Source organism: Castor canadensis, chromosome 2 (assembly GCF_047511655.1).
Source record: "Castor canadensis chromosome 2, mCasCan1.hap1v2, whole genome shotgun sequence".
In the NCBI taxonomy this organism is placed as follows: domain Eukaryota; kingdom Metazoa; phylum Chordata; class Mammalia; order Rodentia; family Castoridae; genus Castor; species Castor canadensis.
In genome coordinates, this window is record NC_133387.1 from 105,144,786 (window position 1) to 105,160,099 (window position 15,314).

At 56.4% G+C, this 15,314-nt stretch overlaps 1 protein-coding gene across 3 annotated transcripts; it reads left to right on the forward strand.

Moving 5' to 3' along the window:
• The first annotated feature begins 5,365 nt into the window (after positions 1–5,365).
• On the forward strand, positions 5,366–14,869 carry Nacad (NAC alpha domain containing). 3 transcript variants are annotated; one of them, XM_074065420.1, is made up of 9 exons: positions 5,366–5,624; positions 5,854–6,019; positions 8,262–13,430; positions 13,532–13,644; positions 13,740–13,811; positions 14,057–14,203; positions 14,292–14,444; positions 14,541–14,663; positions 14,781–14,869. In XM_074065420.1, the coding sequence occupies exons 2-9, from the start codon at positions 5,953–5,955 to the stop codon at positions 14,793–14,795; spliced, it is 5,859 nt and encodes a 1,952-aa protein (XP_073921521.1). In that variant the 5' UTR covers positions 5,366–5,624; positions 5,854–5,952; the 3' UTR covers positions 14,796–14,869. The 3 variants fall into 3 exon arrangements, with proteins under 3 accessions (XP_073921521.1, XP_073921522.1, XP_073921520.1); XM_074065421.1 differs by having other exon boundaries at positions 5,366–5,606; XM_074065419.1 differs by lacking the exons at positions 5,366–5,624; positions 5,854–6,019 and having other exon boundaries at positions 7,560–13,430.
• Positions 14,870–15,314: the final 445 nt, after the last annotated feature.

A 15,314-nucleotide genomic window follows, 5' to 3' on the forward strand; every position in this document is an offset into this window, starting at 1 on the left:
GCTTTTGGGGCCCAGGCTAAGTCCTGAGATTTCTGGTCTTCTCCCAGGGCGGTTGGCAGTGTCACACGTAAGTCTCAGGTCTGTTTAGGGGCACTTGTTCACATGACGTTGGTGAGACTTAAAGACTCCAGGTTTGGTTTTTTGCCCACAGTTGTCCAGTCACTCCAGACTGTTGAAGCAGTCTGTTGCCGCTGACTTGCTTCTGCATTTCTGTAAAGCCAGTTGGGCAGATGTGTGGGAGCCGTTTCTGATCTGTTTTCTGTACATCTCATTCTTTATTACTGTAGCTACAAAATGAGACAAAAGCTGGGCATGGAAGTGTAATCCCAGCACTTGGGCTCAGGCAGGAGGATCACAGGTTGGAGGCTGTGCTGATTTGGGCTACACAGTGAGATGCCATTGGGCATTGAGCTCAGGGCTTCCCTCTTGCTAAGCAGGTGCTCTACCTCTTAAGGCACCCCACCAGCCTGTGAGGTGCCATCTTTAAAAAAATAAAAAGCCTTAATATTGAGCAGGATGAATGAGTCTTACTTCGTTTTAGAAGGTTGTTACAGCCATTGTGTAGTTCCTTTACCCATCCATCAAATTTTTGAGTAAGTTTGTCTACAAAAAGTCTTTGAGAACAGCAATTTGCAATTTTAATAGAAATTGCATTAAATGTATGGCTCATACTGGGGAGTGTCAACTTGAGCTCAGGACCCTGAGCATGCTAAGCAGGTGCCCTGCCACATGAGGCAGGCCTCCAGCCAGACTCAGCATTGTAACTGTTGAATCATCCCAACCTAGTCTGTCTTAAGGTCTTTGCCTGATTTCATCAGTGGTTTGTAGTTCTTTGGTGTTTTGTTTTGGTTTTATTTTGGGTGGGGGGGCATTCACTGGGGTTGATCTCAGGGCCTCATGCTTGCTAGGCAGGTTACTCTACCACTTGATCCAGTTCCCCAGCCCTTTTTTCCGGTGGGTTTTTTTCAAGATAGGGACTCCCAGCTATTTGCCCAGGGCTGGCTTTGAATTGTGATCCTCCTGATCTTTGCCTCCTGAGTAGCTAGGATTACAGGCATGAGGCACTGGCCCCTGGCTCCATTTCTTTCTTTATCATTTCTGAATCTTTATTGGTGTTCTGTGTTTGGTGCCTCACCATCCCATCGTAGACCCTAAGTTACATTTGAAATGTTTTTCTGTTACATCAGCATCTGGTTATTCACATGGACAGTTTCTGTTGCCTGCATTTCTGGTGTGTGCATCCTAGTTTCCTGTTTCTTTGTGTGTCTGGAACATTTATTTGTTGGGAAGTGGACATTTTAATAGCACTGTGGCAACTGTAGGTCTTCTGGACTTGTTACTGCAGTTTGATGACCTGTTCGGTGACTAGCGTATTATTGTGAAGTCTGTCCCCACCCCCAGTGCTGAGCCTCTAATCCTGCCCCTTAGGGAAGAGTCCTCCAGATACCATAGTCACCCTGAGATGACAGCTACTGTAGGGTAGGGCTCTCCCTCCCTGCTCAGACCCAGCTGCTAAACTGCACTGTTGCCTCTAATGTCCTAAGCAGTCCTCTGGACCCTACATCCATAACAATCCACAAGACAGTTTCTGAGGGCGGGGTTTGATATTCTCTCTAAACCTGGGAAGACCCCTCAGACCCAGTGGTGGCACTGGGATCTGAATTCAGGGCCTCATGCTTACTATGCAAGTACTCTTACCACTTGAGACATGCCTAGGCACCCATTTTGCTTTATATATTTTTCTAATAAGGTCTTGAGTTTATGCCCAGACCTGCCTGCACTGCGATCTTATTTGCCCTTCCCGTTCCCGTGTGGCTGGGATGACCACACACCACCACACCCAGCTGTTATTGATTGAAACGAGGTCTCTAGAGGTTTTTGCCCACGATGGCCTCCCGAGTAGCTAGATTACAAGTGTGAGTCACCACACCTGGCGCCAGCTGTCTCAGTCCGAGGTTTTCTCCTGTATAGTAGCCACCTGTGTTCTCATAAGATCACAATCACTAATGGCCTTTACTGCAGCCTGCCTTGCTCCTCACAATACTGCTGTCAACTCAGTTTGTTGAGAAGAGATCAAGGTGAAACTTCAGCTCAGTGGCCAGCTTCAGCACAACACCCATGCCAGTAGCTGAGTCCTCAGTGTGGAGAGACAGCAGCCTCTCCTGGCATGGACCCCCACACAGACACTAGATGAGAGAAGGGCTGCCAGTACACCATGCCCTAAGGGAGGTCCCCCACGAGCAGGGGTGAGTGCAGAAAGGAGCCCTTTTAACCACACTCACCCTGCATCTGGGAAGAAGGCCCTCCAGGTGGGAGCAGGGTGGGGCACATGCCCTGTGTTCTGGGCTGTACAGGTCTGGAATGGAGTCCTCCTCCCTTAGCTCGGAAGCAGTAGTCTTGGTTCAAGTGCCATGGATTCACCCTACTAAATGTTTTAGATTTTCTTGGGTAGATAGATGCCTCTTCATTTGCTGTTTGCCCTCTGGTCCGTTTCCAGACTGATTTTATTTTACTTGCTGATACTATTTTGCAGACCTGGCACTCAATCCCAGACCTTGTGCAAGCTCTGCCACTGAGCTCCACCCCAGACCCACTTTTTCTCATTTAACACATTAGCTGTGGGGCTGGTGGAGTGGCTGAAATGGTAGAGCGCCTGCTTAGCAACTGTGAGGCTCTGAGTTTAAACCCCAGTGCTGCCAAAAAAAAAAAAAAAAAAATTAGCTGTGGATTGCATTGATTGATTTTCAAGTGTTTAACTGGCCTTCCAACTTAGAATAAATTCCACTTGGTCATGCTATATATTCTTTTTAGACATGGTTAACCTTGCTTTGCTAATATTGAGAATTTCTGTCCTAAATTCATGAGAGAGATTGCTCTATAGTTTTGGGAGTTTTTCAGTACTATCTATGTTGGTTCCATTACTTGCCTTGTAAAATGAGTCAGAAAGTGCTCCCCGTCCTCTTCTGTTCCCTGGAGGAGATTACTGAAATTCATTTTACTTCCACTTTAAATTCTCAATAGAATGTTCCAGTGAAACAATTTGGGCCTGAAGATTTCTTTCTCTTTCTTCCTGCTATCTTTCTGTTGTTGATTCTTACTGAGTTCATTGTGGTGTGAGAGTGTATGCTGCAGGATTCCAGCTGTTTTAATTGTTACCATTTGTTCTACAGCCCAGGATTCCTTCTGTTCATTCTATTTTGAGGCGTGATACAATAGCATTTTTATGTGTTTATTTTGGCGGCCCTGGGGTTTGAACTGAGGACCTCACACTTGCTAGGCAGGCGTTCTACCACCTGAGCCACTCTGCCAGTCCCTGTGATTTTTTTTTTTTTTCCGAGAGGGTCTCCCAAACTATGCCCTGGGCTGGCTTTGAATCTCAATCCCCCTGATCTCAACCTCCCAAATAGCTAGGAGTATAGGTGTGAGCCACCAGTGAGTGCCCACCCCCAAGGTCAGAAATATGCTAGGTCTGGAGGTGTGGCCCTGAATTCAAACCTCAGAACTGCAAACATAAGTCAATAATGTATGTGTTCTGCTTTTGTTGAGTCGAATACATACAACAATTGGACATTGCTTGCCGATGGCATAGTGTAGACTTTCCATGCTGTGCTGAGTTTCTGTCTACTAGCTTCATCTACCAGGTGCTGGCAGGAGTGGACCAAGTCTTTAGCTGTCATGGCTGATTTCGTCTGTTTCTTTCAGTATCCTTTGTTTGGAGGCTGCCTGGGTAGGACTATTACACCTTCCTACTGGGCTAATTCCTACCATGTCATTGCATAACAACCCTCCTTGAATCTAGTACTTATTCTGTAAAGTCTGCTTTCTCAGCTATTAACAATTTCTACTATTTTTTTCTGCTTTTTGCTTATGTTTGCATGGTTTATCTCTTTCTTGTTTTTACTTCCAATGTTTCTATATTGTTAAATTTGAAGTCTCTTTTTTTTCTTTGGCGGCACTGGGGTTTGAACTCAGGGCCTCAAGCTTGCTAGGTAGGCACTTATCACTTGAGTCACTTCGTCAGGCCTTTTGTGTGGTGGATTTTTTTCAAGATAGGGTCTTTCGTACTATTTGCCTGAGGCTGGCTTTGAACCATGATCCTCCTGATCTCTGCCTCCTGAGTAGCTAGGATTACAGGTGTGAGCCACCAGTGTGGCTTGAGTGATGTTTCTTTTTGTTGTGGGACCCTCTTGCCAGCATGCCACTCCCAGGAGCCTCTGGGTGGGGAGGGGGGGTTGGGAAGGAAAGGGCATGCTTCCTGTCAGGCTGCCTTGCCAGTCCTGCCAGGGTCTACGGATGGTGTCCTCAGGCCTCCCTCCCACATGGTGATGAAGAAATCTCCTTGGTCTTCCTGCTGGTAGGTTGGGGTCAGGAAACACCAGGCCTTTCTGCTGAATGGGGTTTTCTAAGATGCCTGCTGCTAAGCTGTCACCTGGCCCCTCACCAGCCCGCTGCTTGCTTTTTCTTCCTCTCCCTCTGTCAGGCAGGGTCTTGCTATGTAGCCCAGGCAGGCATGCACCATCACGCCCAGTTTTGGTTTTCTCTCATTTCCTGGATTTACAGTTGTACGTTAGTAGGGAGAGACAAAGAGAAACCCCATGCTGTCTGCTCTGCATCAGAAGCCCCTCAGGCACCATAAAGAATATTTGGTTCTGAAAAATCCATGGTATTGCCAAGATGATATAGACAGCTGATGGCAGTGGGGTGAGAATTCAGTGAAGAGAATAGAAAGCTCCCAGGAGGAAGCAACTTAGATGCCTGGGAGGTGAGCTGAGTCAAGGGGCCTAGCAGAGAGTAGGAGAGGAGGAAGACAGTCCTGTGAAGGCTGGAACTGGGGTGACTGCCAGCGCCTAGGGGTGCAACTTGAGCTGCACTAGGTTTGGGTGTAGCACCATGATGCCTGGGACACAGCGGGAGGGGCCTTGAGGCAGGTCCGGGGAGGTGGGAGACAGCCTCTGGCTTCCTGAGCGCTTAGGCGGTCCCTTCCCTGCCTGCGTGCCACAATGGCTGCTCTGCTCTGACTTCCCGACCCCAGTTCAGAGATGACAATGCGCCATTCATCCCCCTCCTGGTGCGGTGCCTGGCACGGGCGGGGACGCCCTGTGAGTCTGGCGGCTCGGAGGCCAGCGTGGAAGCACTAGCTCATTTCAAGAGGGGCAGGGCGGGCATCTTCTCTGGGGATGAAGCCGGAGGCGCGTTTCCTCCCGCTTCCCTCTCTGCCTTGAGAATTGAGTGAAGGGGGTGGACCGAGACCCCAGCTCAACCCAGGCGCGCGCTCACTGGTCTGGTCTGGTCTGGGGCTGCCTTCCCCAGTGCTCGCTCCCTCCTTGCTTTCTCCCTATCTCTGGTTGCCACAGAGACAGGAGGCGGTTGCTATGGAGACCGACGACTGCCAAGGACCAGCCAATCACTCCAGAGCTGCAGCTCCAGCTCATCTTCTAATCAACCCATGGGGTGTGTGTGTGGTGATGGGGGGTGGCTCCCTATGTCCTCTGCTGTCACTGAGGGGTAGGCTGCGCCATCGTCCACACCCCCAGGATACCCGACTATCTCCCCAGACCTCTGCACCCCTGATTCTGGTGACACCTCTGCCTCTTTCCAGCTAAGAGGTGATGCCACCTAGGGAGGTACTCAGATTCCAAATGGTCCCCGTAAAGCGGGGGAGGGATGCTGCAGGGAAGGTGGGGCACATGGGAAGGAACGGATGGGGGTGGGGAGGGAGCCCTCCTCTCCCCTCCCCCCCTACGCTCCGCTCCGCAATGCTTGGCGCGCCGGCGCACGCTCGCTCGCTCGCTCGCTCGGGCCGAGGGGCGGGCGGGGCGGCGCTGACGTCACCCACGCTCCCCCCCACACCAGCTGAGGGGCGGTGGCCGCGCAGGCCACTCCGGGCGGCGGCACTGACAGACGGACTGACAGAGGGACAGACGGAGGGCCTGGCGGGCGCACGTCCAGGCCATGCCCGGGGAGGCCGCCCGCGCCGAGCTGCCGCTGCCCGAGGCCGGCGCGCCCGGGCCGCGAACAGGTGAGGCTCCCGCCCCGCGCTCACTGGCTTTCCTTTCCTCTTCCATCCTCGGCTCCTTGTCCCCTCGATCCCTCCAGGACATTCCGGGTAAGGGCGGGCGGGAGGGGCGCCTGGGGTCTCGGGGCTCCGCGCACTCTGGGCCGCGTCCTCCAGCTCCGGTCCTGCCGCCCCATTGTCCGCGGAGCTGCGGGCCACAGGGCCGAAGGAAGCAGGCTCAGGGCAGGAGCCCCGCGGGTCCTGCAGGCCTACCCCATCCCCTCCCACTCCACCCCATCCCCTCCCATCCCATGGGCTCCTCCTGGAGGGTCCTTCCTTGGCTGCACTTCGTCCGCTCTACCCAGGCCCAGGAAGGAGGAGTGGGACTGGCCACTCCCGGGAGTCCAGCTGGGTCCAGAGGTGGGAGGCACTGGAGGGGGTGTCCTTGGAGAGGCTGGTGGAGGCTTACTACCCCCTTGGCCCCAGGATATTTAGAGCCTGGATGGCCCCTGTTGGAAGTCAGCCATGTGTGGTTTGGGCAGGGCCAAGGGCACCTTGCTGTGGGTGAGAAGTCACCTGGGGATGGGACTACTTCAGGGCCAGGAACCTGGCAGAGAAGTGACATAGCTCCCACCTCCTGTCTTTGTGGGAGACAGGCAGACCAGGCTAGGTGGGACTCCCCAGACCCAGGGTCCTGTTCTGGCTCACTTGGTGTCCTGGGATGAACACAAAACCTTTGGCCTTTCAATTTCCTTCCATCTTAACCTTGTCCCAGTTTCACCCTTCCCCTGCCCTGGGGGCCATGCTAAGGGTCAGTACAGTGCCAAGATCCTGGCTGTGGGGCACCCAGAGATGCCCAGTAGCCACACCCACTCTCAGTGAGTATCTAGCATGCCTTAAGGGACCTGAAGGATCTCCCCTTTCTCTCAGGCCCTCCACTGGCTACCTCAGTTGATGCCCTGGTCCAGCTCATGACCAAGGGCCCTGACGCTGCCAAGGAAAGATGCCTTGGCAGCCCAGGCCTCACCGCTCATCCTGGCTTATCTTTATTTGCAGATAAGAAAGAGAAAGCTGAGGTGCCTTGGATATTGACCTGTCACCAAGTGAGCAGTCATCATTGGGCAGGGCCCCTAGGCATGGCCCCGCCCCCTTGGGCAGGACTTGGCCTGGGCTCTGGGGGCAGTAGGAGGGCCTTCAGCAGATGCTTCAAATAGATGTGTCTTTGGCTTTGGTCCAGTTGAAGGAGAGGATGTTTTAGAGCCATTAAAAACAAGGCTTGTAGCAGGGCGCCAATAGCTTATGCCTGTAATCCTAAACCATTTAAGAGGCTGAGATCAGGAGAAACTAAGTTTGAGGTCAGTCCAGGCAAATAGTTCTCAAGACCGCCATCTCCAAAATACCCACAGCAAAATGGACTGGAGGTGTGGCTCAAGCAGTAGAGCACCTGCTTTACAACAAGCACAGAGCCGAGTTCAAACCCCAGTCCCACAAAAAAAAAAAAAGGCTTTGTGGGCTGGAGCATAGCACCTGTCTAGGGAGCTCAAGGTCCTGAGTTCAAACCCCAGGACTAACAGAAAAAGTCCCACAAAAAAAAAAAAAGGCTTTGTGGGCTGGAGCATAGCACCTGTCTAGGGAGCTCAAGGTCCTGAGTTCAAACCCCAGGACTAACAGAAAAATAAAAATTTGTTAGCACTTAGCGCACACTGGGTGAAAAACCCAAGACTGAAACGTGTTATGTGCAGAATGACCTCAGTGGTGAGGAAACATGGGCTAGCCAGAAACGAGGCAGCAAAGCAGCCAGGTGTAGTGCCATCTTGGAGGGTTTTCTTCCACCTTCCTGAGTACCCTTAGAACCTGTATGTGCATGTGGAATGGCTTGTCAGCTGGAGATGTGTGGAGATTTCCTGAGTACCTGCACCCTCCTCACAAGGTCACCTTGCGACCAGAGAAGGTCCCCAGGGCAGGCCAGGAACTCCAGCTCAGCCTCCATGGGATGTGTCTGTCACCATTCTCCAGAAATGTGGCTGTAGCCTGGTCCCTGCTCCCATCTCCCCGGCACAACCTCCCTTTCCCCAAAGCCACTGTCAGCGGCTCTCTGCTCTGTGGACACCTGGGTATTCTCTTCAAATAAAGCCTCCACTGCCTTCCCCAACCAACCCTCCCATGGGCTCTTCCTGTGGAAATCTGTCATGCCACACATGCCAAGCTTCTGGCCTGGCCTGGAGGCACGTTCAGGGGTGCCTTATGTTCTTCCTTGTCTCTACAGATCTCTCCTATGATGCAGCTTCTGCTACCATCCTGAAAGTGGGCCAACAGGAGCCCTGTGTGCTGACCCCAGGGCCCAACCCCCTGGCCCTCACGTTCCTGTCCAGCAAGCCGGGTGCCCGGCCCCAGCCTGAGGGGGCCAGTTGGGATGCAGGACCCGGTGGGGCCCCCTCAGCATGGGCGGACCCTGCAGAAGGGAGCCCAAACCCAGCACTTCTCCCAGAGGGCCTGCCTCTCCAGGCTCTATCTGAGGAGGGTCGGCCCACCGAGGCCCTGCCCACGGAGGTCCCTCTGCCCGCCACCTTGGAGCCTCGGATTGTGATGGGCGAGGAGACGTGCAAGGCCCCCCCATCACCCAGGGTGGCCTGGCCAGTGCTCAGGGACTGGGATGGTGGGCACGCCAACCTGCACCCACCCCCCGAGCTGTGTTCTCAGGGTGATCCTCCTGTGCCTTCCCCTCCCCCAGACCCTGATTCCTACTTCACACCTCCCTCCACCCCTATCAGGACCACCTATGTCCTGCTCCCCTGCCATGGGCCCCATAGGGACACCTGGGACCCAGAGGCTGAGTTGCTGGATGAGCTACTGGACTCAGTGCCCACCTCACCCTCGGGCTCCTATGTCACAGCCGATGGAGACAGCTGGACCTCTTCACCGTCCTGTTCCCTCAGCCTGTTGGCCCCAACTGAAGGGCTGGACTTCCCCTCGGGCTTGGGCCTTTCCCCACCAGAGTCCTTGGCGGATGAGCAAGAGCTGCCGTCCTCTGAGTGCAGCCCCTCAGCAGGCAGTGGCTCTTCCTGGGGCCAGGAGGGCCACTTCTTTGACCTGGATTTCCTGGCAAATGACCCCATGATCCCCGCAGCCCTCCTACCCTTCCAGGGTAGCCTCATCTTCCAGGTGGAATCTGTGGAGGTGACACCACTGTCCCCAGAACAGGAGGAGGAGGAGGAGGAAGAGGTGGTGGCTGATGCTCCAACCCCAGGAGGGGACCTGGCCGGGGAGGGTGAGGAAGATAGCACATCTGCGTCCTTCCTGCAGTCACTGTCTGACCTGTCCATCATTGAGGGCATGGATGAGACTTTTGCCTTCCGGGATGACACCTCAGCCACCTCCTCTGATTCAGACTCGGCTTCCTATGCAGGGGCAGATGACGATAGGCTGTACAGTGGGGAGCTCCATGCCCAGCCCAGCACCCTGCTGCAGGACACTGCCCAGAAGGCAGAGCAAGAGCACAGAGGCAGGGCCACCTTCTGGGGCCCAGAAGACTTGGGGACAGTGACCACCCTGCAGGTCTCAGAGGGAGGGGCCCATCCCACCCACAGTAAGGAATCTGCTGCAGAAAAGACAGAAGGCAGATTTGCTTTAGGCCAGGAGTCCGAGGCTGCTGTGATCCCTTGCAATATGCAAGCAGCCCAAGGCCTCCAGGTGGAGGTGGCTACCAGACTGACTCCTGAGACTGAGGACAAAGAAGTTGGCTCCACCACAACAGGAGCACCTGCCACCAGTCTGCCTCAGCCCTCCCAGGAGGGGATGAGCGCTGCCTTCAGCCTGGAGTCCATTGCTACAGACTCACTCTCAGCTCTGGAGGGAAAAGAAGGTCCCACCTTGTGTGTAGACCTTCCTGAGAACTCGAAGGAAGGAGGCCTGGGGTTCCCCTCAGAAATGGAGCCTGTGACCATGGCTACACCTGGGCCCCAGCAGGCTGAAGGGGGTACTGTGTTACCTCCTGATGCAGCACCCCCACCCCTGCAAGACACAGATCCCACCTCAGGCCCAGAGTCCATGGCTGTGGCCACACCGGGACCCCAGCAGGCTGAAGCAGATGTCACATTGTCCGAAGACCCTCCCGTGGCAGCACTTCCACTCCTGGAAGACACAGATGGCACCTCAGGCCCAGAGACCATGGCTGTGGCCACACCGGGACCCCAGCAGGCTGAAGCAGATGTCACATTGTCCGACGACCCTCCTGTGGCAGCACATCCACCTCTGGAAGACACAGATGGTATCTCAGGCCCAGAGGCCATGGCTGTGGCCACACCAGGACTCCAGCAGGCTGAAGCAGATGTCACATTGTCTGAGGACCCTCCTGTGGAAGCACTTCCACTCCTGGAAGACACAGATGGCACCTCAGGCCCAGAGGCCACGGCTGTGGCCACACCGGGACCCCAGCAGGCTGAAGCAGATGTCACATTGTCCAAGGACCCTCCTGTGGCAGCACTTCCACTCCTGGAAGACACAGATGGCACTTCAGGCCCAGAGGCCATGGCTGTGGCCACAGCGGGACCCCAGCAGGCTGAAGCAGATGTCACATTGTCCGAGGACCCTCCTGTGGCAGCTCTTCCACTCCTGGAAGACACAGATAGCACCTCAGGCCCAGAGGCCACGGCTGTGGCCACACCGGGACCCCAGCAGGCTGAAGCAGATGTCACATTGTCTGAGGACCCTCCTGTGGAAGCACTTCCACTCCTGGAAGACACAGATGGCACTTCAGGCCCAGAGGCCATGGCTGTGGCCACACCGGGACCCCAGCAGGCTGAAGCAATTGTCACATTGTCCGAGGACCCTCCTGTGGAAGCACTTCCACTCCTGAAAGACACAGATGGCACCTCAGGCCCAGAGGCCATGGCTGTGGCCACACCGGGACCCCAGCAGGCTGAAGCAGATGTCACATTGTCCGAGGACCCTCCTGTGGCAGCACATCCACCTCTGGAAAACACAGATGGCACCTCAGGCCCAGAGGCCACGGCTGTGGCCACACCGGGACCCCAGCAGGCTGAAGCAGATGTTACATTGTCCGAGGACCCTCCTGTGGCAGCTCTTCCACTCCTGGAAGACACAGATGGCACCTCAGGCCCAGAGGCCATGGCTGTGGCCACAGCGGGACCCCAGCAGGCTGAAGCAGATGTCACATTGTCCGAGGACCCTCCTGTAGCAGCTCTTCTACTCCTGGAAGACACAGATGGCACCTCAGGCCCAGAGACCATGGCTGTGGCCACACCGGGACCCCAGCAGGCTGAAGCAGATGTCACATTGTCCGAGGACCCTCCTGTGGAAGCACTTCCACTCCTGGAAGACACAGATGGCACCTCAGGCCCAGAGGCCATGGCTGTGGCCACACTGGGACCCCAGCAGGCTGAAGCAGATGTCACATTGTCCGACGACCCTCCTGTGGCACCACATCCACTTCTGGAAGACACAGATGGCACCTCAGGCCCAGAGGCCATGGCTGTGGCCACACCGGGACCCCAGCAGGCTGAAGCAGATGTCACATTGTCCGACGACCCTCCTGTGGCACCACATCCACTTCTGGAAGACACAGATGGCACCTCAGGCCCAGAGGCCATGGCTGTGGCCACACTGGGACCCCAGCAGGCTGAAGCAGTTGTCACATTGTCCGAGGACCCTCCTGTGGCAGCACTTCCACTCCTGGAAGACACAGATGGCACCTCAGGCCCAGAGGCCATGGCTGTGGCCACACCGGGACCCCAGCAGGCTGAAGCAGATGTTACATTGTCCGAGGACCCTCCTGTGGCAGCTCTTCCACTCCTGGAAGACACAGATGGCACCTCAGGCCCAGAGGCCATGGCTGTGGCCACAGCGGGACCCCAGCAGGCTGAAGCAGATGTCACATTGTCCGAGGACCCTCCTGTAGCAGCTCTTCCACTCCTGGAAGACACAGATGGCACCTCAGGCCCAGAGGCCATGGCTGTGGCCACAGCGGGACCCCAGCAGGCTGAAGCAGATGTTACATTGTCCAAGGACCCTCCTGTGGCAGCACATCCACCCCTGGAAGACACAGATGGCACCTCAGGCCCAGAGCCCATGGCTGTGGCCGCAACAGGACCCCAGCAGGCTGAAGCAATTGTCACATTGTCCGAGGACCCTCCCGTGGCAGTACCCCCACCCTTGCAAGACACAGATGGCACCTCAGGCCCAGAGCCCATGACTCCGGATACTACGCATGACCTGCAGGCGGAAGTAGGCTGCACCCCAGGCACTAATCCCAGGGCTTCTGTGGCCCAGCAGGAGTTAGGTGTGGTCTTAGGACCAAGACCAGTCTCTGAGAAGCAGAATGCAGCACCCTCTGAAGATACACAGCCTTTAGTCTTGAACCAGGCACAACCAAATGGCCCAGAGCTGGCTACAGAAGCTGGGACTCTTTGGGTGTCAGGAGAAGAGGCAGGTCCCACCTTGGGCAGGAAGACCCCCAAGGCCCCTGAGCCTGCCTCTGGCACTGGGGAGGAAGTACCTGAAGGCCTGTCTGCACCTGAGCAGAAAGCAAGTCTTGAAGCCCACAATGGGGCTGAGACCCACTTGCCTCCAAAGGAAGCTCTGGGCGTTAAGAACCAGGGAGTTAGAGGCCGAAAGCCACCAGTGCAGGGACATGGACCCAAGTCAGAGCTCCAAGGTACAGAGAAGGCTCCCAAGGCACCTTCTGCTGCCTCCCTGGAGGTTGACCAGGCACGGAGCCTGAACAGTAAGGTTACCCAGGGATCCAGGCTTCCCATAGCTGGAGCCACAGAGGCCAGACTGGACTCCTGCCCAAGGGCTCCAGCACAGGTGGCATGCCAGCTGGACACGGACTGCCCTGAAGAGCCTGCCCTGCCTGTACCACCCTCCCAGCAGCGGGAGCCTGTGCTGGGCCTGGGCAGTGGACAACAGCCTCAGACGACCCCCAGTGTGCTCAGCCCCACCTCACCACGGCCCCCAGAAAACCCTACCAGGGGCCTGCCCAGTGCACCCCAGAATAGGCTTCTGGACCCTGACCAGTCTGTTCCTGGGGTCCTTGCCAGGGCAGCCCCACCACCCCTGACACCTCCTGCCCCTTGCCTGTGCCTGAGCTCCCAGGAAAACTCCATGGAGAACAAGGAGTCCCCAGCCTCTGGGGTCCACCTGCCGCCTCGGGCAGGAGCCCAGCAGGCTGCTGGTTCCACCGCTGCCTCAGGAACCACAAAGCCCCTAGGAGCCCGGCAGCGGGTCAGCCTCTCGCCCCACTCCCCCCTCAGCCCTAAGGTGGTCCCTAAGGATGCCAAAGACCTGGTCAAAGATCTGGCCTCCCGGATCTCGAGCTCCTCTCAAGTGCCTCCTCCCTCAGGGACCCGGAGCCCATCTGGCTCAAGGAGGCTCCCAACCTCCGAGCAGCAAGAGGACGAAGACAGCCTAGAGGAAGGTGAGGAGGGACTCTCTGGGGAGGGCACTGATGTCCTGAGGCTGGAGGCCTTCTGTGGTGGTGGCCAGAGAGGCCATCCTCACACAGCTCCCCTTCCTCAGACTCACTGCGAGCCACAGGCTCAGGCCAGCACTCGGACAGCCATGGGGAGTCATCGGCAGAACTTGATGAGCAGGACATCTCAGCACCTCAGAAAGAGCAGAGCCCAGCCCAGGTGCTTGGTCTGGGGGAGGGGGCAGGCCTCTGGGTGGGCACCAACCCCCTACCAACCCCTACCAACATAAACACTCAGCTCCTGCCTTTCCACAGGCCCCCACAGGTAGCAGCGAGGAGGCCATGGCCAAAGCCAAGCAGAGTCGCAGTGAGAAGAAGGCACGAAAGGTAGGTGGGAGTCTCCCTGGGGACCCTAGGACTGAGACTGACTACACAGGGAAGACATCCTTTCCAAACTCCTGACACCCCATGGCCAGTGAAATCCCATCCACAGGGGCACCCTGTGTGGGTCAAATCCAGTGACAGCACACCTCCCCCTGAACAGCTAAAGCTGCAGTGTACTGGGTGGCCACGGTGCCAGCCCATGACACACACAGGGAAGGCGGTGTGAGCCCCTCTGCCCTCTCCCCCAGGCAATGTCAAAGCTGGGCCTGCGGCAGATCCAGGGAGTCACCAGGATCACCATTCAGAAATCCAAGAACATACTGTTTGTCATCGCCAAGCCAGATGTCTTCAAGAGCCCTGCCTCCGACACCTATGTGGTCTTTGGCGAGGCTAAGGTCTGTCCCGGCTGTGGCTGCAGCTGCGGGGGTGGGCAGTGGACAGGGAGTGGACAGGCTCTGCTGACACAGCTGTCTCGTGCTGCAGATAGAGGACCTATCGCAGCAAGTTCACAAGGCTGCTGCAGAAAAGTTCAAGGTGCCCTCAGAGTCCTCGGCCCTGGTCCCCGAGTCAGCACCCAGGCCCCGGGTGAGGCCAGAGTGCGAGGAGGAGGAGGAGGAGGAGGAAGACGAGGAGGAGGTGAGGCTAGGAGGCTCCAGACCTTGCTTAGGGGGTTGCAGGGTTCCACCCCAGGGGCCTCAAACAGCTCCAGACACCTCCCTGCTCCCCAACCAGGTGGATGAGGCTGGACTGGAGCTGCGTGACATTGAGCTGGTGATGGCCCAGGCCAACGTGTCCAGGGCCAAGGCTGTGCGGGCCTTAAGGGACAACCACAGTGACATTGTCAACGCCATTATGGTGAGCAAATGCTGGCCCTTCCCTACCTTCCAGAGGTCCCCAGAGAGGTCCTGTGGTCAGCTGTGCCCGGGACAGGCCCTCCCTCAGTGTGACCTCACTGTCCACATTTTCCTGCAGGAACTGACAATGTAGCTGCTGACCGGAAGCTGGCCCATCTTGTCCTTTGCCCCAGCTGTGCTGCCCAATAAACCGGTGTCCCACCATCACCCTCTGGCATCCCCTCATCTCTCTCCAGTGTTACTCTCTGGCGTCCCCTCACTAGTCCCTGGCGTCCCCTCAGGCCCAGCTAAGGCTGAGAGTGGCCGTCTATTCCATGTCCTTGCTCTGTTGGCAGAGACCAGCGACCCTCAGTGCCGGCCATGTCTAGGATGGGCACCCCAGATCCCTTAACTCCACTAGCGTGCCCTACAAGGTTGTGCTCAGTGGGTGCATGGGAGCACTGAGACCCACTTAGGCACAGCATGAGCTGAGGTAAGGGGACAGGAGCTGAGGGGACGGTGTGTGGCTTGTCTTCAGCCCTTCATCAGGACACAGTCATTTACATATAAATCTAGAGACAGTGTCTCGGCTTTACCTGGCCTGAGGTTCCATGACCAGCTCCCGGACAGTCCACGATGGAAAAATTCTCCCCGTAAAGCACTGCCCAGGGCT

Bases quoted from the DNA above. Each gene is read 5' to 3' on its own strand.
- Nacad (XM_074065419.1), top strand. From the start codon at position 8,159: ATGGGCTCTTCCTGTGGAAATCTGTCATGCCACACATGCCAAGCTTCT. The intron at 13,431-13,531 runs GTGAGGAGGGAC...CCCCTTCCTCAG, and splicing joins CGAAGACAGCCTAGAGGAAG to ACTCACTGCGAGCCACAGGC. The intron at 13,812-14,056 runs GTAGGTGGGAGT...CCTCTCCCCCAG, and splicing joins GTGAGAAGAAGGCACGAAAG to GCAATGTCAAAGCTGGGCCT.